Source organism: Heptranchias perlo, chromosome 18, assembly GCF_035084215.1.
Source record: "Heptranchias perlo isolate sHepPer1 chromosome 18, sHepPer1.hap1, whole genome shotgun sequence".
NCBI classification, from domain to species: Eukaryota; Metazoa; Chordata; class Chondrichthyes; order Hexanchiformes; family Hexanchidae; genus Heptranchias; species Heptranchias perlo.
In genome coordinates this window covers 14,976,421-15,001,856 of record NC_090342.1, presented here as the reverse complement: position 1 = coordinate 15,001,856, position 25,436 = coordinate 14,976,421, and the positions used below count along the sequence as shown (strand labels likewise).

The following is a 25,436-nucleotide window of genomic DNA, read 5'->3' as shown; positions in this document are numbered from 1 at the left end:
TTCATGCCCCTTAATTTTCCAGTCCCAAGGGGAAGACACAATTTTTTGAGCCTTATCATTGCTATGACCTTATATTCCTGGTATCATTCTAGCAATCCTTTTATTGCTCTAATATCCTTTCTCCAATGGGATGTCCAAAGCTGCACAGAATACTCCAAACTATGGTCTCACTAATGTCATGTTCAATATCATTTCCTTGTTTTTATATTTAATGCAGTGTATAAAATAGAATTCCATTTACCTTTACAACCTTTTCCACTTTCACTCTCAGCTTCAAAGATCTATGTATCTGTAACCAGAGATATCTCGCTCTCCTATTTTGTTAAGAATCTATACTGTGTTTTATTGTTCTTTTTCAGGAACATATAAATTTTCCGATCTGAAACACATGCTTCAAGATTAGAAATTAAAAAAAACTTAAAAACTTGTGACGACAAAACTTTAATATAACATGCCCTGAAAACAACCTCTGACCACATTTGCGGCCTCATCTACAAGAGTCATTCTGCATAAAGGAAAGATTACAGTCAAATTGAGACCCAAACACTTTACTTCAATGTACTATAATTTTATAAATACAAATCTTCGTTTTGGTCTATTGGGTGATGCCTCGTGTTCACTGCTGGCATGAAGTCCATGTGCTCTCATTATTGACGTTCGTGGCTTAGCAAGGATGGTGATCGGGAACGCGTTTCCTGAAAGAGATAACCCATAGTACTGATAAACATTACCTGCAATGCAATGGTTAGTACACATGCATTATATATGGAATTTCCAGATAAAATAAAATGTTGCAGTTAAAATAAAGAAAATCGGTGAAGATGTAACCAACATGCAGGATCCTTCCCTATTGCTGATGCTTTATAATGACAACTTGCATTTATATAGTCTTTAACGTAGTAAAAGGTCCCAACGCGCTTCAAAGGAGTAATCAAATAAAGTTTGACTCTACACCACATAAGGAGATATTAGGACAGAGGTCGATTTTAAGGAGGCTCTTAAAAGGAAGAGAGAGCGGTAGAGGGGCAGAGAGGTTTAGGGAGGGAATTCCAGAGCCTAGTCCCTAGGCAGCTGATGGCTTGGCATGGCCGGCAATGGTGGAGCGATTAAAATCGGAGATGTGCAAGAGGCCAGAATTGGAGGAGCGCAGAGATCTCAAAGGGTTATAGGAGGTTACAGAGATAGGGAAGGGTGAGGACATGGAAGGATTTGTAAACAAGAATGAGAATTTAAAAAGAGGAGTTCCTGGACCGGGAGTCAATGCAGTGCACGGGTGATGGGTGAACGGGACTTGGGGCGAGTTCGGACATAGGCAGCAGAGTTTTGAATGAGCTCAAGTTTATGGAGGGTGCAAGGTAGGAGGCTGGCCAGGAGAGCACTGGAATAGTTGAATCTAGAGGTAACGAAGGCATGGATGAGAGTTTCAGCAGATGAACTGAAGCGGGGCGGGGCCAGGCAATGTGACAGTGGAAGTAGGTGGTCTTGGTGATGGAGAGCATACGGGATTGGATGCTCAGCTCAGGGTCAAATAGGACGCCAAGGTGGCAAACAGCCTCAGATAGTGGCCAGCGAAATGGATAGAGTCAGTGGCTAGGTAACGGAGTTTGTGGCGGGGACCAAAGACAATGTATGCCCAATATTTAATTGGAGGAAAATTCTGCTCATCCAATACTGGATGTTGGACAAGCATATAGTTTATAAATTAGTGCACTAGGGACATTTGAGTGGCAGCACACGGACACAAAAGAAACTTCTGAGTACATACTCAGGAAATGTTCCTCTTTGTACAGATCATGCACACGTAAGCATTATTTTTATTTAACAGTTTTATTTAATTACAGCAATTTAAAATTCTGTAAATATTTGACATGTACAAAGCTTTACCTTGGTGCTGCCTTAATAATATTATCTACTCGAAGGATCATTTCAGCTGCCTCTGCTGCACTCAGCAGGACCTGTCTCTTCACTTGGAAGCTCTCTGTAACACCCAATGCTGCCATGTCTCCAATAGTGCTATTGGTCATGTCTAACAATAGAAATTGCAGATTTTTATTTAATACAGCAAATCACTTTAAATAATACCCTTGAAATCAATTTAAATGCATTATTTCAAACATTCAAAATTCTGTGTCGGGTTACTTACCTAATCCATATGTTGTTTTTCCTTCAGTATGAGCAGCTCGCAACTGAGCTACTAAATCTGCACTGTCATACCCAGCATTATCAGCTATAATAGTGGGCAGCTGGGGGGGGGGGGGGAAAAAAAGCATGAATGCACTGTAAATGCAGTAACTGCTATAAATTCACCTGTAGTACCTTTTATAACTAATGTCAACCTTAGAAATAGTATACCAAAAAGATTGTTTTCTTCACATAATTTACAGGATTTATGAACATTATTTTGGCACCCAGAATACATCATAAAAATCCACCAGTTTTAAAAGCGCATGAAAGTTGTGTAGTTTTTACTCAAGCATGGTCAGACTCCATATTCAACACTTTGACATTGAGTATTCAGCTTGATAACAGAGGGTAAAATAGAACTAGTGGTGAGCAGATGCTTCAAAAAGTGAGAAAACTAGCAGTGTGCTTCAGTCAAGCCTGATATGTTCGATTCAGGACTAATGATGCAATTCGAGGAACAGGTGATAAGATGTTTTTAAGTATGAAGTAGCTACAATTTGGTAGAAGTGTTCAAAATCACGACAGGTTTAGATAAAGAGGCAGAAAGAACAAGCACTGAGATGGGCAATATAATCTGGAACAATTTATGGGGTTGGTTATTGCCGAGTTAGTAATGTGGCCTTAGCAATATTTTTAGCATTGCGTGGATGGTTAATTTCCTAGTGATTGATTTTCACTGGTAGATACATTCTAGTTTTACTTGGTATCTATGGTTGAGATTTAATGTTAAGAATATAAAAGAGCAAAAATATATTCAATATTTACATCCTTATGCTTGTGGTACAAGTGCCAACCACAACAAAAGATAGAACTCCAGGTGATTTTCCCCTCCATTTCAAATTTTTTTTAAAAACTGCAAGTGTGAATCTCAATCAAGAACATGATTCAAATTTGGGTGTATAACAGAGTACAGAATTGGGCTGCCCATTAAGGGAAGGTCTTTGCTTGTACTTTCATAAATCATTGAATGGTTACAGCACAGAAGGAGCCCGTGCCGTAAGAGCAATCCAGTAAGTCCTATTGTCCTGCTCTTTCCCCGTAGCCCTGCAAATTTTTTCACCAAGTATTTATCAAATTCCCCTTTGAAAGCCATGATTGAATCTGCTTCTACTGCCCTTTCAGGCGGTGCATTCCAGATCATAACTACTCGCTGCATAAAAAAATGTTTCCTCGTGTCACCTTTGGTTCTTTTGCCAATCACCTTAAATCTGTGTCCTCTGGTTCTCGACCCTTCTGCCCATGGGAACAGTTTCTCTTTACTTACTTTATCTAAACCCTTCATGATTTTGAACACTACTATCAAATCTCCTCTTAACCTTCACTGCTCTAAGGAGAACAACCCAGTTTCTCCAGTCTATCCATGTAACTGAAATCCTTCATCCCTGGAGCCATTCTAATAAATCTTTTCTGCACCCTCTTCAAAGCTTCACATCCTTCCTGAAGTGTGGTGCCCAGAATTGGACACAATACTCCAGTCGTGGCTGAACCAGTGTTTTACGAAGGTTCAACATAACGTCCTTGCTTTTATACCTCTATTTATAAAGCCCAGGATCCCGTATGCTTTTTTAACTGTTTTCTCAACTTGCCCTGCCACCTTCAAAGATTTATGCACATATACCCCTAGGTCTCTCTGTTCCTGCACCCTTTTTAGAATTGTAACATTTGGTTTATATTGCCTCTCCTCGTTCTTCCTGCCAAAATGTATCACTTCGCACTTCACTGCATTAAATTTCATCTGCCATGTGTCCGCCGATTCCACCAGCCCTCCTGAAGTCTATTACTACCCTTCCAAGTTTTGTGTCATCTGCAAATTTTGAAATTGTACCCTGTACACCCCAAGTCCAAGTCACTAATATATATCAAATAAAGGAGTGGTCCTAGTAACAACCATTGAGGAACACCACCATATACCTTCCTTCAGTCTAAAAAACACCCGTTCACAACTACTGTTCCCTGTCACTTAGCCAATTTCATATCCATGCTGCCAATGCCCCTTTTATTCCATGGGCTTCAATTTTGCCGACAAGCCTATTATGTGGCACTTCAAACTTCTTTTGAAAGCCCATATACACATCAATCACATTGCCCTCCACCAACCCTCTCTGTTACCTCATCAAAAAATTCAATCAAGTTAGTTAATCACGATTTGCCTTTAACAAATCCGTGCTGGCTTTCCTTTATTAATCCACATTTGTCCAAGAGACTATTAATTTTGTCCCGGATTATTGTTTCTAATAGCTTCCCCACCACCGAGGTTAAGCTAATTGGCCTGTAGTTGCCGGGTTTATCCTTACACCCTTTTTTGAACAAGGGTGTAACATTTGCAATTCTCCAGTCCTCTGGCAGCACCCCCATATCTAAGGAGGATTGGAAGATTATGGCCAGCACCTCTGTAATTTCCACCCTTACTTCCCTCAGCAACCTAGGATGAATCCCATCCAGACAGGGTGAATTATCTACTTTAAGTACAGCCAGCCTTTCTAGTATCTCCTCCATCAATTTTTAGCCCATCCAGTATCTCAACTACCTCCTCTTTTACTGCGACTTTGGCAGCATCTTATTCCTTGGTAAAAACAGATGCAAAGTACTCATTTATAACGTCAGCTATGCCCTCTACTTCCATGAGTAGATCTCCTTTTTGGTCCCTAATCGGCCCCGCCCCTCCTCTTACAACCTGTTTACTATTTATATGCCTATAGAAAACTTTTGGATTCCCTTTTATGTTAGTTGCCAGTTTATTCTCATACTTTCTCTTTGCTTCTCATTTCCTTTTTCACTTCTCCTCTGCACTTTCTCTATTCAGCCTGGTTCTCACTTGCATTATCAACGTGACATCTGTCATATGCCCCCCTTTTCTGCTTCATCTTACTCGCTAGCAGCAAATGCAGGGGGATAAGAGGAACATTAAATGAGTATGGATACGTGCAGTCAAAATCTTACAGTATTTACAGAACATGCAGTTTCTGGAATCATTTGTTTGCATGTTATGTCCGTTTTAGAAATCTGCAGATATTTACTAACCAAGTGGATGACAGCATCCAAGGTTTTCTACTCATAGAATCTGTAGTAAAGAGCGATCTCCATGAATACTGTATTTCAATAACTGGTTAAATAGCAAAGAAACTGATGAGGTGCTACAAGTTGGAGGTCAATAAATCTTAAAGTCTACACATGGACTGAAAGCCGATAAATCCCCAGGGCCTGATAATCTGCATCCCAGAGTACTAAAAGAGGTAGCCATGGAAATAGTGAATGCATTGGTTGTCATCTTCCAAAATTCTATAGATTACGGAACAGTTCCTGCAGATTGGAGGGTGGCAAATGTAACCCCACTATTTAAAAAAGGAGGGAAGACAGGGAACTACAGACTGGTTAGCCTAACATCAGTAGTAGGGAAAATGCTAGAGTCTATTATAAAGGATGTGATAACAGGGCAGTTGGAAAATATCAACAGGATTAGACAAAGTCAACATGGATTTATGAAAGGGAAATCATGTTTGACAAACCTACTGGAGTTTTTTTTGAGGATGTAACTGGTAGAATAGATAAGGGTGAACCAGTGAGTGTGGTTTATTTGGATTTTCAGAAGGCCTTTGATAAAGTCCCACATGTGTGCAAAATTAAAGCTCATAGGATTGGTGGTAATATACTGGCATGGATTGAAAATTGGTTGACAGACAGGAAACAGAGAATAGGAATAAATGGGTCTTTTTCGGGGTGGCAGGCAGTGACTAGTGGTGTACCGCAGGGAACAGTGCTTGGGCCTCAGCTAATCACAATATATATGATTTGGATGAGGGAACCAAATGTAATATTTCCAAGTTTGCTGACCACACAAAACTAGGTGGGATCGTGAGTTGTGAGGAGGATGCAAAGAGGCTTCAAGGCGATTTAGACAAGTTGAGTGAGTGGGCAAATACATGGCAGATGCAGTATAATGTGGATAAATATGAAGTTCTCCACTTTGAAAGGAAAAACAGAAAGGCAGAGTATTATTTAAATGGTGATAGAATGGGAAACGTTGATGTGCAAAGGGACCTCGGTGTCCTTGTACACCAGTTGCTGAAAGCAAACATGCAGGTGCAGCAAGCAGTTAGGAAGGCAAATGGTATGTTGGCCTTCATTGTAAGAGGATTTGAGTACAGGAGCAAGGATGTCTTACTGCAGTTATACAGGGCCTTGTTGAGACCACACCTGGAGTACTGTGTGCAGTTTTGGTCTCCTTACCTAAGAAAGGATATACTTGCCATAGAGGGAGAGCAACGAAGGTTCACCAGACTGATTCCTGGGATGGCAGGACTGTTGTATGAGGAAAGACTGGGTCGACTCAGCCTGTATTCACTCGAGTTTAGAAGAATGAGAGGGGATCTCATTGAAACATATAAAATTCTGACAGGGCTAGACAGACTGGATGCGGGGAGGATGTTTCCCCTGGCTGGTGGGGGGGGGGTCCAGAACGAGGAGTCACAGTCTCAGGATACGGGGTAGGACATTTAGGACTGAGATGAGGAGAAATTTCTTCACTCAGAGGGTGGTGAACCTGTGGAATTCTCTACCACAGGAGGCTGTGGAGGCCAAGTCACTGAATATATTTAAGAAGGAGACAGATAGATTTCTAGACACAAAAGGCATCAAGGGGTATGGGAAGAGAGCAGGAATATGGTATTGAGATAGAGGATCAGCCATGATCATATTGAATGGCGGATCAGGCTCGAAGGGCCAAATGGCCTACGCCTGCTCCTGTTTTCTATGTTACGTCATTGGTTTATTTTGAGTCAAGTATATAAAACTACCCCAATCTGATTAGGGCCCATTTACGGCTAATAATAAAATTCAGCCAGTCATAAAATACAATCCCTAGCAAAACTATGATATGAACAAATTATAAAAGCTTAAATAAACAAACATTACTGGATCGTCATATTAGACAAATGTATACAAAATGATTAGTTTTTAAAAAAAATTAATATGGTTAAGGACTCTGGCAATCAAAGCACTGAAAGTCATCTCCATACTGGGGAGGGAAGGCAGCAAACTGGGAGGGTAGGAAGATACAACTCTAATGAAACTTACCATTCCTAGCGCTTTAGCAAATGACTCCATTGCTACAGCTTCTTTACCTGGAGTTCTAACAGCAAGTTCGGACACAGCTTGTGCCATTAACATCTCTGAACACCCTGGAGAAATATATGTCGTATCAAAAGATATTGCATGATAGAAATTCTGCAACATTTCATTTTTGTTTAACTGCATTCCTCAAACAAATGTACTTTTTCAGCACTCCCTCTCTGAGGGAGTAATTAAACAGCAAGTGCAGGTTTGAGATAAACCTGTAGAGTGGGATGCAGGACGAGAAGGCGCAACTTATAGTGTCAGCTCCCACACTGTTCTTCGCTGGAAGACAATGGAATTCTGCACACGAGTGCACAAATTCTCACAGTTGTACTCACGTATGGAATAGAAATTAAATTTTAATTCTAGGAGGATGCCAACTGGACAGTCAACTTTGTGCTGACATTAAATACACTATCTCCTTGAAGATGTCTCTCACTTTTTGTAATAATGCTTTCTGCACTAAAATTGCAAGTCACACCACCAATTTTGCATTCAAAGCAGCTTTGCATTAATGTAGCACTGACCTATAATCCAATCATTTTTTTTTAAAGTGAAGTGGAAGAACTTGCATATAGTATCCATCACATTTTCAAGATGCCCCAAAGTGCTTCACAGCTAATGAATTATTTTTGAAATGTGGTTTCTGGTGTTGTATAGGCCAACACAGCACCAATTTGCACACAGCAAGAATGAGGGATAAAATGTTGGCCAGGACAACAATGACAAAGGTGCTATATAATTGCAAGTTAACAGGAAAAACATCCCAAGGTGCTTCACACAGGTGTACAGACAGGATTGTAGAGCTGGAAGCTGGAGATGGGGTAAGGCCAAGAAGGTTGAGAATTTTAAATGATGCCTTTAAACCAGCAAGGACAGTGTGTTAGGCAAGTAGCACTTGTTTTGGGATATATGGGCTGCAGAAATTTGGATGAGTTGAAGTTTACAGGGGGTGGAGGTTGGGAGGCCAGCCAGGAGAGCAATGGAATAGTCAAGGCTGGAGATGACAAAGGATTAGAAGAAGGCTTCAGCAGCAGATAGGCTGAGGAATGGGGAGAGGTAGGTAATGTTACAGAGGTGGAAGCACGTGGTGTCTCTGAGGGAAAGGATATTGGATCAGAAGCTCAGCTCTGTGTTGAATAGGACACCTATTTTGGGAACAGTCTGGTTCAGTTTGAGACACTGGCTGGGGAGGGGGGAAGAAGTCAGTAATGGGGGCCAATGATAATGGTTTTCATTCTTTTGTTTAACTGGATGAAATTTCTCATCCAAGACTGGATGTCAGACAAGCAGTCTGATAATATAGAGGCAATGGAGGGGTCGAGAGAATTGTGGCGAGGTAGAGCTGGGTAGATGTGGAAGCTGACCCCCATGTCAGTGGATGTCGTCGCTGGGGGCACAATGTAGAGGAGGAGGCCAATGTTGGATCCTTTGGACACTCCTAAGGTGACTGTGCAGGATGGAAGGAGACACCATTGATAGAAATCGGATTGTTGAGTGGAACCAAACAAGGGCAGTCCCATCAAGCTGGACAACAGGAGATATATTGGGGAACAACATCGGGAGATCTCCCATGTTCTTTTTTGAATATTGGCACCGGATCTTTTACATCCACTTGAGCAGGCAGACATGGCCTCGGATTAACAACTCAACTGAAAGCTGGCACCTCAGACATTGTAGCACTCTTGGTACTGCACTGAAGTATTAGCTTAATTCATGGGCGAACATCTTTAGTCGATCAAATATTTATTTTTATTTTATCTACTAAAACCCATGCACCTGAAGTGCGACATGGGTTTTAGTAGGTGAAATAAATAGGTAGTGGATAGATTATAAAGATCTAAGCCCGTGAATCATACAATATACAGTCCCAACACTTAAACCACCCAAGTTTAAAATCGGGCAGTTGTTTAAAATCATGCAAATAGCGCAAACCATTTGTCATTACCATTAGTGCCGGTTACAAATTCACCACTTACAGCATGTTATGCGCGCCGGTTATTTCGGGCAGAAACAGGTGTTCAGTGACTCGTTCACTCCTCATTAGGGAGCAATTACCTATTATACTAAATCTCATTAAATGGTGCCAGCTACAAATTAGGACCGTTGCAATATTCTCTTGATTCACTGATCAGTGAATTAGGAGTTACCTGATAAGATACCAGTACTTCCACAAATCTTTTTAGGCCACAGTATCAGTTCAAGAATTTGAGTTTAAATATATCACAGCAGCACATTAGCATTGAATTTATCTTATTCATACACTGAGTGTCAATAAATTGGTCGAACATTTCAACACTAATCAAAAATCTTTGTTTCTAACTCACTATGACTTTAAAAAGTGCAAGTTTGTAGGATTCCAGCAAGATTCATATAAACCGCCCAACCCACATAGCAGGCAAATCGCATTAGCATCAATACTATAAGTGGTGGGGAGTGTACCAGATAAATATTTTTAAAATACTCCTATAAATTTTCAATAATGCTCTCAAAAGTTAATCTTATCTATAACAGAATAGCTCTAGCTCAGAGACAAAGAGGACTTTAAGGGCTTACTCACTTGACTTAAACTACAGGAGATGACTATTCTGTGCAAATGGTCCATTTGTGGCTGCAGATTTGGAAGTTTAGGTTTAATTTATCTAAACCTAAACTTCCAAGTGATCAGTAAGTAGCCAATAAAGGAAAAAAGCATACCTCCGCCATAAACAGTTCTAGTTTCTTTCACTGTCTGAGCAAGTACACAGAGGGCATCATGCAAAGATCGTTCGGCCTCATCTATAATCTGCTGTGTAGCTCCTCGAAGAACAATGGTACACGCCTCACCTTTAAAATAAGCGGAAAGATACAGTAAGTCATCTAAATTAATATTTTAGAATTACTGTGCACCATATATTTTAATAACAACTTTTATCCAGAATCCTGGAACAGAACATCACATTTATTCTTCAGCTTATAAGGACCCTATTAATGTAAGCAAAATTACTTACCTAGTTCCACTCCAGAGAAGTGAAGTAGCTTGTCCTCACCAATCATGATCTCTTCAATAACTTTGCAGTGTCCCAGTTTAACCAATTCAGGATGATCAAAGGTTGAAGCAATTTCACCACCTAAAATTAGTCACAGTAAGTTCACTAAGCTTTATTAGAATGATATACATCAAGTGCCCGCATTTCCCCCCTACGTTTTTCATATTTTAAGAATATTAAACTTTAAACAATTTCAAAGTATAGTATGACAAGTGATTTCCAAACAAATTTTCTTTACTCTCCTAAAAAATGTAATGCTTAAATTCAATCCTAAGCACTCTGCAAATGCTTGCCTATAACAGAGGCCCAATGAGCTTTAAAAATTATGCAAATGCAGTCAATTTTATCATAGCACATTTTAATAATCTGAAAAACTCTAGTTTTCTCTTACCAAGGTCCGGTAAAATGATCGGGGACAGCAGGTTCAAAAATTTAGTCAAACTTCTGTGACTAGCTGCTTTATGCACCACAGAAAACAAAATGGCAGTATGTCCCTAACCCTCAGTTTTTCATTACTCATATCATATAGAAACAGATCTAATATATATAGATTCCTATCCTATACATTTGACAATGAATTCACCACACATTATGGAGCACCAGAGCATACAAATTGCCACATTAACTGTGCTACTTTTAAAACAGGTATGAAACTTTGAAGATTAAAAAAGACACCGTTGTAGATGAAGACGACGAGCCCAGAAAAAAAGTGAACAAAGATTAAGTGAAAACGAGCCAACATGCTGGTTTACATAAAGCAGGTATCAATCTTTTGAAACAAATGGTTCTGATGGCACCCGCCCCCACAAGGGCAAGTGTGTCTTGTGAATTACTTCTTTGCCTTACCAGTTACAAGCGCAAGTCGTTCAATTCCAGAAAAATCAGCATGCTCAATGGCCATAACCCCTGCAGCACCAAATAACTGTTCAGGGTAGTTATAAATGAGCTGTCTGAAATTTTAAAAAGAGTATATTCATACATAATGCAGTACTTCATTGAAAATATTTCAGCTCACATTTGTAAGAAAGGTTTTGCAAATAACCATGCTCTAAAATAAAAATGCCATGACTACCTATTGATAAAACAATTAATCCCATGTTTCAGGATTTGATCCACCTTCTCTTTCATTTTTTCCTTTTCAGCCAGTTCAATCTCTGCAACTTTTGCTGTAGAATCTACTCGCACACGCGATCCAAATATCTGTCAAAAGATGCAAAATGATCAAGTATAATTCTAGAATTCTAATTACTGGGTGTTGCCTATTGGGAGATATGCAGTTTCACAAACATCAAGACTACAGAAACTGAACCCCAAAACAGTTCTCACGCACCTTAATTTTGTCTGTATCCATACTAGTGTTTGCAATCAGAATGTTTGCATTTTCAATTCTCTTTGGTTGGTTAACTCCAATTTTCTTATCCAAAAGAAAACCTGCAAACAATTTTTAAATACTTTTAAAAAGATTCAAATAGTCTTCAAGAGGTCAGTACTATCATCTTATTCTTACAACTATCTAGCTGTTCTCTCCATAGAACATCACCATGAAACCTTTATAAAACACTGGTTAGGCCTCAGCTTGAATATGGTGTTCAATTCTGGGCCCCCCACTTTAGGAAGGATGTCAAGGCCTTAGGGTGCAGAAGAGATTTACTAGAATCTATGGGATTTTTAACTATGAAAATGAGAAGGCCTGGGAGGGAAGGGAGAAAGGTAGAAATATCTTTGTGGAAATCTGCAAGATGTCTGCAACAATATCGTACAATCTGTGGCTGACAGCGAACAATTTCAAAGTGAACTGCATCCGGGTTACACCCAGAAAAACATTTTAGATGAAACACTGGTATCACTATTTCAAACTCGTTACTTATCAGTCTAGATTTAGAGACAACCAGAATTCTACCTTATCAGAGATTTATCTAGATTGTCACATTCTTTCATGAATTTTGAAATATGTTACCTTCATCTAGGTAGGAATCAATTAAACTCCCTCCAAGTTTCTTGATCACATGAATAGCTTCAAGGTTACCAGAACCTTTCAGCCTGACCACAGCTTCCACTGCCAGACTAGAAAAGTGATTTTTGTGATGAGTCAGCAGCTTGGAAGAGAGTGTAGTCCTGGCAATATTCATCAGGTCGTCATAGAATTTTGCATCATCATCCCTGATAATAAGAGGAGGGAGTCAGGGGGGATATCAAGAACTTTTATAATACAAGATAACACAATTATACAAGTACACTCATTTGTACTTTATTTACATCATAAAATTCATTTCAATTCTTGCAACTACATCATTATACAAGCTATAAATGTAAAATGCCCTAATGATTACGATCAAGTGACCCAATGGGTAAACTGTAACTAGTTAGTTTTTATAGTCTATAATCCAAGAGCTCTGAAAATCAGATGCATGTCGTTACTGATTTTGTCTTCAAAAAAGGACAAAGTTATGATTAACCAATTGCAGGTCAGAATCTTATTGTCTCCCTATACTTCAGAATGAACAAACTTGCATTTATTTGTATCTTTCACATAACATCCCAAAGTGCTTTACAGTCAATGAAGTATTTTTGAAGCGTAGACACTTATGTAGGCAAACATGGCAGCAAATTCGCATAAAGCAAGGTCCCACAATCAGATAAATCACCAAATAATCTGTTTTGATGGTATTGGTTGAGGGACAAATGTTGGCCTGAACACCCCAGCTCTTTTTTGAATACTGCCAAGGCATCTTTTACATCCACTTGAACAAGCAGTCGGGGCTTTGGCTTAACATCTCATCTGAAAGATGGCACCTTTGGCAATGCAGCGCACCATCAATACTGCACTAACGTGTTTGCCTTAATTATATGCTCAAATCCCCAGAGTGGGGCTTCAACTCAGAAGCAAGTACTAACACTGAACCATACTAACACTAAATAAAAAGATGACATTAACCTTTCCCACAGATAATGGAGTCCCATTCAGTCTATCGAGTTGATCCTTCCAGAGACTTTCAAAAGGCATTTGATAAAAGTACCACATATCAGACTTATTCAGAAAATAGCACGTGGAATTAAAGGGATAGTGGTAACTTGGATACATAATTGGCTACGGGATAGGAGGCAGAGAGTAGTGGTGAACTGATGTTTTTCTGACTGGAGAGAAGTATGCATTGGATCGGTATTAGGACCATTGCTTTTCTTGTTATATATAAATGAGCTGAACTTGGGGATAGGGAGTACAATTTTAAAGTTTGCGGAAGATACAAAACTTGGCAGCATAGTCAATAGTGAGAAAGATAGTAGCAGACTTCTGGAGGACATAGACTGGTGAAATGGGTAGATACATGGCAAATTTAATTTAATGTGGATAAGTGTGAAGTGATGCACTTTGGGAAGAACATGAAGAGGCAGTATAATCTAAATGGTACTATTTTGAGGGGAATGCATATTCACAAATCTTTGAAGGTGACAGGGCAAGTTAATAAGGCGGTTAAGAAAATGCATTGGATACTTGGCTTTGTAAATAGGGGCACCGAATACAAAAATAAGGAAGTCATACTAAACCTTTACAAATCACTGGTTAGGCCTCAGCTGGAGTATTGTGTACAATTCTGGGTACCACACTTTAGGAAGGATGTCAAGGCCTTGGAGAGGGCACAGAGGAGGTTTATCAGGGATGAGGGACTTCAGTTATGTGGAGAGATTGGAAAAGCTGGGATTGTTCTCTTTACAGCAGAGAAGGTTAAGGGGAGACCTAATAGAGATATTCAAAATAATGAGGGGTTTTGATAGAGCAAATAGGAAGAAATTGTTTCCACTGGCAAGTGGGTCAGTAACCAGAGGTCATAGAATTGAAAAAAATTGGCAAAAGAATTAGAGGGGAAAATTAGGAGAATTTTTTTCACAGAGGGTTGTTAAGATCTGGAACGCACTGTGTGAAAGAGTGGTGGAAATAGATTTCATAGGAACTTTCAAAAGGCAACTGGACGTACTTGAAGAGGACTAATTTTCAGGGTTATGGGGAAAAAGCTGGGGATTGGGACTAAATCGGACAGCTCTTTCAAAGAGCCGGCACATGGACGACAGGCCGACTGGTCTCCTCCTGCGCTGTAAGAGTCTATGAAACCTCGTCATCCATCACAACATCCAATTTCCTATTGAATTATTCCAGAATTTGTGTTTCCACTAACCTACCTGGAAGACCATTCCAGGTTTTAACCACCGTGAGTAACTGCTTCCTGACATTACTCCTGAATTTGCTTTGTACCTATATCTCCTTGTCGTAGTGGAGAGAACTTAAATAACATTTTCTACTCCACTTGATCTTATATTTCCCTATGGTTCCTTCTCATTTGTCTCCTTTCATGGCGGAAGGGTTCAAGTTTTTTTTTTAAACCGTTCCTCAAACCTAGGCTTTTAACAGTAAGGACCAGTATTGTGGTCCTTCTGGTTAATGAAGCTCAAGGGAAAGCTGGATGCAGTGTTCAAGGCAGTTTGGCCAAAACATGCTACAGGTTTAGCATAATGCCCTAATTTGGCCATAAAGAGCAGCATTCCATTTCATTTCCTATGACGCTATGATGCCTGGATATGCCAAGTGATTTCTTTCAGTAGTCAGTTTCTTAAAAAAAAAATTTGTTCATGGGGTGTAGACGTCGTTGGCAAGGCAAGCATTTATTGCCCATCCCTAATTGCCCTCGAGAAGGTGGTGGTGAGCCGCCTTCTTGAACCGCTGCAGTCCGTGTGGTGAAGTAGGGAGTTCCAGGATTTTGACCCAGCGACGATGAAGGAGCAGCAATATATTTCCAAGTCGGGATGGTGTGTGACTTGGAAGGGAACTTGTAGGTGGTGTTGTTCCCATGTGCCTGCTGCCCTGGTCTTTCTAGGTGGTAGAGGTCGTGGGTTTGGGAGGTGCTGTCGAAGAAGCCTTGACAAGTTGCTGCAGTGCATCCTGTAGATGGGACACACTGCAGCCATGGTGCGCGGTGGTGAAGGGAGTGAATGTTTAGGGTGGTGGATGGGTGCCAATCAAGCGGGCTGCTTTGTCCTGGATGGTGTCGAGCTTCTTGAGTGTTGTTGGAGCTGCAGTCATCCAGGCAAGTGGAGAATATTCCATCACACTCCTGACTTGTGCCTTGTAGATGATGCAAAGGCTTTGGGGAGTCAGGAGGTGAGTCACTTGCCGCAGAATACCCAGCCTCTGACCTGCTCTTGTAGCCACGTTATTTATATGGCTGGTCTAGTTAAATTTCTGGTCAATGGTGACAGGTCCTTTCAGCAGGTCCTTCATTTTTCATCCCAAAACCTTGCAATTTTCTATATTGAATTTAATTTGCAATAGTTCATCCACTTGCAAATTCTGTCTAAATCATTAGCTCTTTGGCTAATTCATAAGCTTCAACTGTTACCCAGCAATTCTGTGTAGATTAAAAGCAGAGACCCCAGCACACATTGCTGGAGGACTCCAATCAGTGCATCCCACTAGCGGTACATCATCCTCTAACTACTACTTCTCTTTCAGCCAATTCCTCATATACCAAGTTTTACCTATGGTACCCACTTTTTCAAGCTTTTGTAGCAGGCTTTCATGTACGACTATATCAAGCGCCTTCTAGAAGTCCAGTTAAACTACATCATAGGGCTTTGCAACATCTGTTTCGGATGTCACCATCTTAAATAATTCAAGGTTGGTCCTAGAGGATTTCCCCCTTCTGAAATTACATTGATTGTTATTTATAAGTTATATATATTAATCATCAACTTAGTGCCCAATGATTGGTTCCGTTATTTTTCAGTTGATGCAAGATTAATGAGTCTACAGTTACCAAAATTTGTTTTAGTGCCTTTTGAAAATAGGTTCTATGACGGCTTGTTTCCAATCCAGTGGAACTTCCCTGTATTTACTCAACTCCCTCATGATGATGGTCAGCAGTTTATAGATGCTCTTAAAAAGGTATGTAATTTGTTCTCTAATGTTTTCTTCAGCACTACTACCTCCCCCCACTCCAATCATTTAAACTCTGTTCATTCCCTTCAAGTTGACCCTTTTAAAGTTATATATTGTTTAGCTTAGAGCATGTCAAATTTAATCATGTTATGTCTGTCATTGTCATTAGTTCCATTCTCAGTATGGTAAATAGAATATTAAAAAAAGCCACCAGATAATATGAAAGGAAATAGTAAGGGCTTTTATATAAGCATTATAAAAAGGTAAAAATAACAGTTAAAGACATAGGACTACTCAAGGTTGAAGAGGAGAGTCTAATTGTGGTGGATATAGGTGATACATTGAATAAATATTTTGCATCAGTTTTTTTTTTACAAGAACAGTGGAAGTGAGAATGCAAGTGTTCTAGAGGATATGAAACAATTGTTAGAGGAAACTGTAGAAAAGGAATGGTTGTAAAAAAAATTAGTAAGGTGGGTCAGCCTCGGCTGTTGAAAAAAGTCAAAGGTAAGAGAGGCACAATTTCAATCCTCCCTAAATTTACAAATCGTGTCATAGGTAAGTAGAGTAGCCAATGTAACAACTTTGTTCAAGAGGGAGAGGAGGAGAAACTGGGTAACTACAGGCCAGTTAATCGATCAGTTATGGGCAAACAGCTAGAATTTATAATTCAAGATAAAATCAGTGAGCATTTAGAAATACATGAATCAAAAATCGAGGACTACCAGCGTGGATTTGTTGAAAGGCAAGTACTATTTGACAAACAATAGTAATTTTTTTTAAAGTGATCATAATGGTAATGGAGAAGATGCAATTTATGTGGATTTTCAGAAGGCACTTGCTAAGGTGTCTCACAGGAGGCTTGTTACAAAAAGTCAGGCACATGGTATAAATGGAAATGCAGTAACATAGAAAATGGATTGCTGTACAAGAATAGTTAAGGTAATTGTGTGTTGCTCAGATTGGAGAAGGGTTGGAAGAGATGTACCCCAGGAGTCAATGTTGTGTCCATTTTTATTCTCTATATGTAGATGATTTGGACTTTGGCATAGTGAGCACAATCTCAATTTGTTGACAACACAAAAATAAGGGGGTTCAGCAAAAAGTATAACTGTAAAAGACTTCAGGAAGACATTGACAGGTCAGCAGAATGGGCAGACAGACGGAAAATCCATTTTAAAAGTAGATATAAGTGTGAGGCAGTAATTGAGAGTAAAAACAAGATACAAGAGTACATTCTCAATCGAAAGACACTGAAAGGGTACAACTACATAATTCCATGAAAGCAAGAGTGCAGGTAGATAAAACATTAAAAAAATCAGCAGCATTTCATGTTTTATAAATAGGGGCACAAAATACAAGAGTAGAGAAGTAATTATAAATTTGTACAAGATATTAGGCTATAGTTTTGGGTGCCCCATTACAGAAAGCAATAGTATACATACAGCACATATTCACCAAGATGACGCCAGGGATGGGAAACTATGGTTAACAGGACAGACTTAATACTGGAACTATTTCTACTGGAGCAGAGAAGGCTAAGCAGATTTTATTTTTTTTGAAGAGTTTTGAATAAGACAATTTTCTCTGGTTGGGGAAGTCAGTGACAAGGGATCATTAATTTAAAATGTCACTAGAAGAACGAGGAGAGAAATTAGAGGAAATTTCTTCACGCAGAAGGTTGGTGAAGCATGGAATGCGTTGCCACAGTGAGTGATTGCGGAAAGGACTGTTGCATTTTTAAAAGGGAAAATTGGATAAATATTTGAATCAGGGGGAAGATACAGCCCTATGGGGAAAGAGAATGATGCATTGAGAGGAGTTTTGGATTGCTCTAAAAGCCAGCACAAGCAGAATGGGCTGAATGAACTCCTTCTGTGCCATAATCCTCCATGAGTCATTCACCATTACCAAGTTGAGATGTGGCATCCCTAACACAAGTCAAAAAGCAGTCATGCACTACATTTATTAGATATTAGACCTTTTGGGCACCCCCAGTATATATTAGGTTTGTTGAAATAGCACCCATTAATAGAAATTTCTATTTACATCAGTTTTACTTACCTCTTCATTGAGTAACTGCTTTTTGCTTTGACTTGGTGGTCGAAAGCAAACTCAGATTCACTGTTGTGCCTTTTGCACAACATACTTCCTATCAGATTAGCTCATTGGGAAGTTTATCCTGTGACAATAGATTTATTTCATTTATCCCCTACCTCCTCCCACTTGAAGACCTCCCTCCACCACCTTTTCTGTTAAGTCAGTCCCTCCAAAATTGTCTTAAATCCTTGTATTTTGTACTCTACTCCATTATTACAGGTTAATCATGTCTCTTGCGATTTCTATTATGTCATAGTGCCCAACTACTCAAGCAGCCATAAGTTTAGCCATCGTTGCAAATGTTTCTCACTCCATACATATGGACCTTAATGGGTTAAGCCTACGGGTTTACAACATTCTTATATAAATGAAATTTTACTTCATTTATTTTGCTATTGATACTATTAATTTCCTTTTTTGCTGTGTTTTGTTAGTTCCTCCCCCGTACTAGCTTAAATCCTCCCCATAAATGTCATAGAAACATGTGTAGCAATGTACCACACTGATGCAAGGGCACAATATGCTCTCCACCTTCATACTGAGTGCACAGTTCCAGAAAGTTTCATTACCTCCAGGTTGTAAAAATTTAAGTTAATTTGTAAATCACCATTTAAATCAGCCCAGATAACTGAAGAAGCACTGCTTTAAGACTGTTATTTTACTACAAAGACACACGGGATATGATGAGTATGCAAACAGTCATGGCGTCACGTCCTACATTTCTATATTTCTGAGCACTGAACTTGAAAACTGGTAAATGATATACAATCTTTCTTCTCCTCAAATCAAGAAGAATTATAACGTGTGCGCACTAGCTGAATATGCTAAATTGAAGTTTATCTGAGGCCAGTGGTATGTTGAACTTGAGTTGGCGAAGTGAAAGCACTATTTAATCACAATAGTATAGAGGAGTAAAGAATGACACAGTCCCTTAAAAACGCAATCAAATAAGTCTGCTGCTATAACTATTAGGCCTATATAATTGGACAACAAAAAGAAAGTAACTCATATCTAATAGTACCACAGGCTATTTCTGGGCTGTTGATTTGATAAAATTTATTTTTTTTCTAGGAAATCTGAACTACCTGGGATTTCTCTTAGTATCAGCATAGCCCATTGGAAATAAAGTATAATGAATTCAAAACTTTAACGGTGGTTCTACATTATTTAATTTTACACTAAGCATTTTCAAAATAACTTACCAGGTCCAAAATAATTGATAGACTTTAAGTATTCGTTAATGGATTTCCAAAATCTTAAAACTGGAAAATTTGGCCACAAGGAACAAAATTAAGACTTTGGCTCACAACTTCTACCAATGTTTTGAGTCAGAATAAAAACTCGTGATTTGATAAGGAAGATCCCTTCATTTTTTATACTTTAAGGCTTCTTTTATCAAAAAAAGTACAAAAGTAAAACAAAATGATCTCACCCATGATCCACCGCTGCTTTTCTCAAAGCATCTCTTGCTGCTTGGGTTGCTTTCCTCCATCCTGCGATAATTGTCTGAGGATGAAGCTTTTTAGCAATAAGTAATTCTGCTTCCTAAGAATAAAAATAAGGTGCGTATAATCGACAATAGTCACTCACAGGAAAAAATGCATCATTTAGTACCAAATTTTATTGCCAAATAACCAGCCATCAAAAACCAGTTACCAAAAACCACTTTTTAACCACCTGCACCCCATCATCCTCCTTCACTTGCTGAAACCGTAGTACATACCTTCATCACATAAAGGCTTTACTTCTGCATTGATGATCTAACTGGCCTCCTTGCGCCAACTGTCCAAAGCTTCAATTCATCCAAAACACCAGGGCTGCATCCTCCCCAACACTAAGTCCCAGACTACCATCAACCCCATTCTCTCCAAACTTCATTGGCTCCTTGTGCTCCAGTGTGTTGACTTCAAAAATGTCCTTGTTTTCGGATCTGTGCCTGGTCTCACCCCCACGCTGTCCAAGTGATGCCCTCCTGCCTTACATCCTTGCATACACCCTCTATTCCCCTAAAACTTGACTTCTCCTCACTCCACCACTGATGGCCACCGATTCAGCCACTATGCTCTACTGCTCTAGGATTTTTTAGTCTGCCACCCTATTTTCTCCATTCCCCATTTCTTTTCCTGTTCTTAGAATCCAATGTACCCCTTTCCCCCGAATGGTAAGGGCTCTGAAGCATCTTTCTGTAAAAATCACGATATAATTGCAAGTTGTTTCCCATCTTCATTCCAAAAATCCACTAGAATTTCAAAACATTTAAGATATTTTTGTGCAAAGAAATGTCACCAATGTCATTTGGAAAATACAGCATAGCCAACAAAACGCAGATGCACTGATAGCTACACAATTTAACATATTTCGTTATGGCATTTAATACATGGCAGTAAAGAATATACCATATTTATAATACCCCAAAGTTACTTTCCCTACCCTCCCCCCTTATGGAGGTAATCACTAAGTTAACAAGCAGGCAACCGCACCACAATGAGTTGTTAGCAACATGCAAAAATGATAACATTGCAAAAAAAGATTATTTTTTCTTTTGTTAACTTTTTGTAATTGCACAAACAACTGGAAGAATGCCAGAAAGACCACTTACTCTCAAGAGCTCAGCTGCTAACACAGTCACAGATGTTGTTCCATCCCCAACTTCTTCATCCTGTACCTTAGACAGCTCTGTTAGTAAGAGAACATAGTTAATCAGCAAACTATTTTCATTTTTAAAAAACCCTCCAGGCAGCAATGTAACTTACTCAGCCAAAATAGCTGTGTTTCCTTCCCCTCTCCCTCTTGCCCACCACACCCAGCTCCCCCCAAAATTACACGTCTGCCAAGCACCTACGGGGAAAAAAAAAGTCCAAACCAAACAGAAATAATCCTTTCAGGTTAACTTTCATTTACTGTGCTAATCATTCATTGCGCAACAGTCATTTGAATACAGTATGCCAGTGTTACCTCCACAAATGTAAGCTAGAGTCCAAACATCTTATTTTCTTGCCATTATGGGGTTAATTGCTATGGAGGGTTCTCTTGTTTATCAGTCATAACTTTGGCTGAACTTTTGGGAGAACTACAGAAACTCAACCCCCAAGTTCGAAGCGTTTGTATACATTAGAAAGCTACAGCATAAAGCCGACATTGAGGAAACCTTCAAGTCAGCCTAATTCTCCTCTCCGCCCAGACAGAAAAATTAAATTTATGACCATCAGAACTATAACTAATAGATTACTTAAAAGGCTCTTCCCAATTCTAATTCTGTCTCCACCAATAAAATTTAAACAAGCCTTGAAATTACATGTACAAAATCTGCAATCATATTAACTCACCAACCAATACTCTAGCAGCTGGGTTATCAACACCAATGGATTTAAGGATTGTTGCTCCATCATTGGTCACTGTCACAGAACTATCTCTTCCCCCACTCAACAGTATCTTGTCCTAGAACAGAGATAATATATAATCCTTTTTGTGTGCTGTATCCAGTTTTAGAATAGGTAACACCGTGCAACACCCACAGAGTTTTTTCCTGTAAATCTCCAATGTCAAAGTTAATCGGTAGGACAAATAATGATAAAAATAACCCAATCTGCAGCAGCCTATAAACTTATCAAAAAGTGTGCACAAAACTCAATTTACGTTAAACCCTGTAAACTTTGGAGAAAGTCTAAATTTTGCTACTTACCATGCCTTTTGGTCCCAAAGTACTTTTAACCAAATCTCCAACTGCAATGGCACCGACAAAAGACGACTGAAACAAATCACACACATCATTTTGAAAGTATTTTATCAAATGCAAAACAATAATTGCATAGTTTATTTACACTTTACTATGCAACAGGAAAAATAGTCAATAGCTTGGTTTCCTATTTTCGGGCATCTGGATCAGCTCTCAAGTCAGTCCTAAGTTCCAGTTCCCATTACTATCAATCGAGCTACTGAAGAATACATGTGGTTTACATTGGTTGGTGATGTGATGCAATGGTCTAGCAGTGAGAAGGGAGGAAAAGAATATCTAGTCCAGAGTTTCCATGAAAGGTCAGAAAACTTAAGATTTCTTTAAAATAAACTATTTTGTAGATTTTTTCCAATACATAATGGCGGAGTACTTTGAACCAAACAAATTTCCCTTGACTACCTGCCCCCTTATGGACGTCTGAACATTAAATGCATTATAGGTAATTAAACTAGTTTCTAAGATTGTCTGTAGAGATCAACTGTCTATAATAAATCAGTCATGGTTTTTGGTAAATAAACAGAATTACTTGATTCCGATCTCTACTGGTAAATTTTCAGCCGATTATTCCTTCTCTCACCCACTAAACTTCACTTCAAAACTTTTTCCAGACTACATGCCTTGTCAGATGTGTTATTATTTCAATATTCCAACACAAAAAGCTGTATTAGACTTAAAAAATTGTTTTGGACCCCTCAAGGAAAGAGGAATTAACTTCAGAGTATTACTTGGATTGCTTACCAGACGGGCTGTCTCAGCTTTTTCTTCATCAGCCCCAGCTTTGAAGATATTGACAGGGGCAAGTGAAAGGGAAGCCTATCAAAAAAAAGGAAAACAATAAAACCAAATCACATTAACCATAATTAATTTTGAAAATTTGAATGAAAAAAACAACTACATAGTAATTTCAAATGTCACAAATCATTGTCACTGTCATTTTTAAAATTTTATTTTCAAGGACAAACAGCCACCCCAAGTTCTAAATATTGTTGTATTGAAAAGTTGCACCACCTATATGGGTTTGAATAATGCCAATCAAATGCACACACACCAGATTTCTGTGCAGGAGTTTAAGACTTTACAACTTACTTAAGCTGCAGTGCTCACTGGAATATGGCTCTGAGCAGCTACATTTACACAGCAGAGCAATTTCACCAATAGGTAGGAAGGGAAATACAACAGCAGCAAACAGAAAAGCAGTCACTGCAATCCATTTCTGTCCTAGTTGTAGAAAAGAATTTCTCAAAGCTTAAATTAGCCTCTTTACATACACAAAAAAAGCTATGAAGGGGTTTCAAAGTTACTATGTTGCCACTGCCATTTAAACCTGATCATCTTCCGTCATCTTCAACATGTACCCACCACCAAACGCGTTTTCCCTCCCCCCATCAGCATTTCGAAGGGACTTTTCCACTCTTCCATCACCCTTAACATCTGCTCTCCTTCCACTGGCACCCTCTCATGCGAATGTAGGAGATGCAACAACTACCCATTCACCTCCTCCCATACCACCATCCAGGGTCCCAAACATACCTTCCAGGTGAGACATTGAATTATTTGTACTTCCACCAAACTAGTATACTGTATTTGCTGCTCACGACGCAGTCTCCTCTACGTTTGGTCGTCTGATGTAGATAAGACTATTGCTTTGCTGAACGCCCCCATTCTGTCTGCAAGCACAACCACAAGCTCTGTTGCTTGCCACTTTAATTCTGTGTCCTAATCCCACTCTTACCTCTCCGTCCTTAGCATTCTACATTGTTCCAGTGAAGTTGAACAGAAGCTCGAGGAACAGCACCTCATCTTTCTATTTGGCACTTTGCAGCCTGGCTTGAGTACCAAGCTGAGCTTCTGACCCCACATCCTTTCCATCATAAAAGCCACTTACTTTCACCTCTAATATCACCCATCTCCACCCCTGCTTCAGCCCATCTGGTGCTGAAACCCTCATTTATGTTTTTGTTACCTCCAGATGGAACTGTACCAATGTTCTCCTGGCCCACATCCCATCTTCCACCCTCCATAAACTTGAGCTCATCAAAAACTCCTTTGCCTGTGTCCGAACTCTCACTAAGTACCATTTGCCCATCACCTCTGTGCTCGCTGACCTACATTGGCTCCTGGTCCTCCAACACATTTATTGTAAAATTCTCATCATCGTTTTCAAATCGCTCCATGGCCTTGCCCCTCCCTATCGCTGTAACCTCCTCCAGCAACACTTACTCTTTAACCAACCTATTCTAATGTTTCCTTCTTGGGTGCCGTGTCAATTTTTATCTGATTATGCTCCTGTGAAGCGCTTTGGGACGTTTTACTACGTTAAAGGCGCTATGTAAACGCACGTTGTTATAGCAGAGACCAGTCCAATTTATTCACATATTGCAGAATGCGACTTCTCAGTCCTGGCGAGACCTGCGCACTCGGTCTCAGGATAAGACTCCACCCCCTCGAAGCACTAGAAGTTTCGGTGAGGCCGGCTTTGTCCAGGTCTCGAGGCCGGCATCAGTACGACTTGTGCCATCCGTTTGGGCTCCATGTTCGGGAAAGAAACGTCAAACACGGTTGGGTTTTCACAGATCCCTCAAGCTTGGGCTCGTAACACCGCAGTATTTTTATTTCTAATTGAAGCCGATTTTAACCTCAGCTTTCTCCCGCGCCCTAAACAAACCGCCAGCGCGCTGCCGAATTCTCCACCCCCCCAAATCCCGGCATATCTGACTCTCCGCAGATCCCGCCCACCCACCGACCGATTACCGGGGGGGGGGGGGGGTGAACACTGGAGAGTCCGGGCCGGTAACCGGTTTCAGGAACCGGGCTGCTCAAAACCGTTACCGCACCACGTGCTGGGCCGGTGTGAGGAGCCAAATTCAACCCTCCACTCCCCCCACAAAAAAAATGCAGAAAATAGCGGGGGAAGGGGAATAAAATGCGCCGGTTACACCAAGCGGCCGTAGTTCCCGGTGTGGCCGGGCCGGGCCTGACTCGAGCTACATACCATGATCACACCACCGTCGCCGTCCCTCAGCTTCTGCACCAACTGCCGGAAACTGCGTCACATTTACCCGGACGAAGCCCAGCCTTAAGAGCCCGGATGTAAGCCGTCGACACTTGTAAAATGCGCGTTCAGGCCGGAACCATGCAATTAGTTAATCTCAACCCTGGGGTCCTGTTGGTGGTGGTGGCGGCGCCGCAACTGGCTTCAACGCCCTTGGTGAGGGGGGTGAAACTGCTTAGTTGTTCCATACTCGATCGCCATCTAGCCAGCCCAACTGGAATCAACGTGGGGCTCCACTGTGGTGCCACTCTGGTTGAACAGCTTTCAGACAGCCACTATACGTAGGCTCACACA

The 25,436-nt window shown here is 40.1% G+C and overlaps 1 protein-coding gene across 1 annotated transcript; it reads right to left on the bottom strand.

Moving 5' to 3' along the window:
- Nucleotides 1-425: 425 nt before the first annotated feature.
- Nucleotides 426-25,188, bottom strand: cct2 (chaperonin containing TCP1, subunit 2 (beta)). The gene is made up of 16 exons (XM_067999426.1): nt 25,083-25,188; nt 22,829-22,903; nt 22,037-22,102; nt 21,681-21,792; nt 20,954-21,030; nt 19,787-19,899; nt 12,283-12,485; nt 11,656-11,756; nt 11,398-11,525; nt 11,172-11,275; nt 10,287-10,406; nt 9,994-10,122; nt 7,258-7,361; nt 2,144-2,243; nt 1,885-2,026; nt 426-695 (listed from the first exon to the last, which is right to left on the bottom strand). The coding sequence occupies exons 1-16, from the start codon at nt 25,083-25,085 to the stop codon at nt 665-667; spliced, it is 1,608 nt and encodes a 535-aa protein (XP_067855527.1). The 5' UTR covers nt 25,086-25,188; the 3' UTR covers nt 426-664.
- Nucleotides 25,189-25,436: the final 248 nt, after the last annotated feature.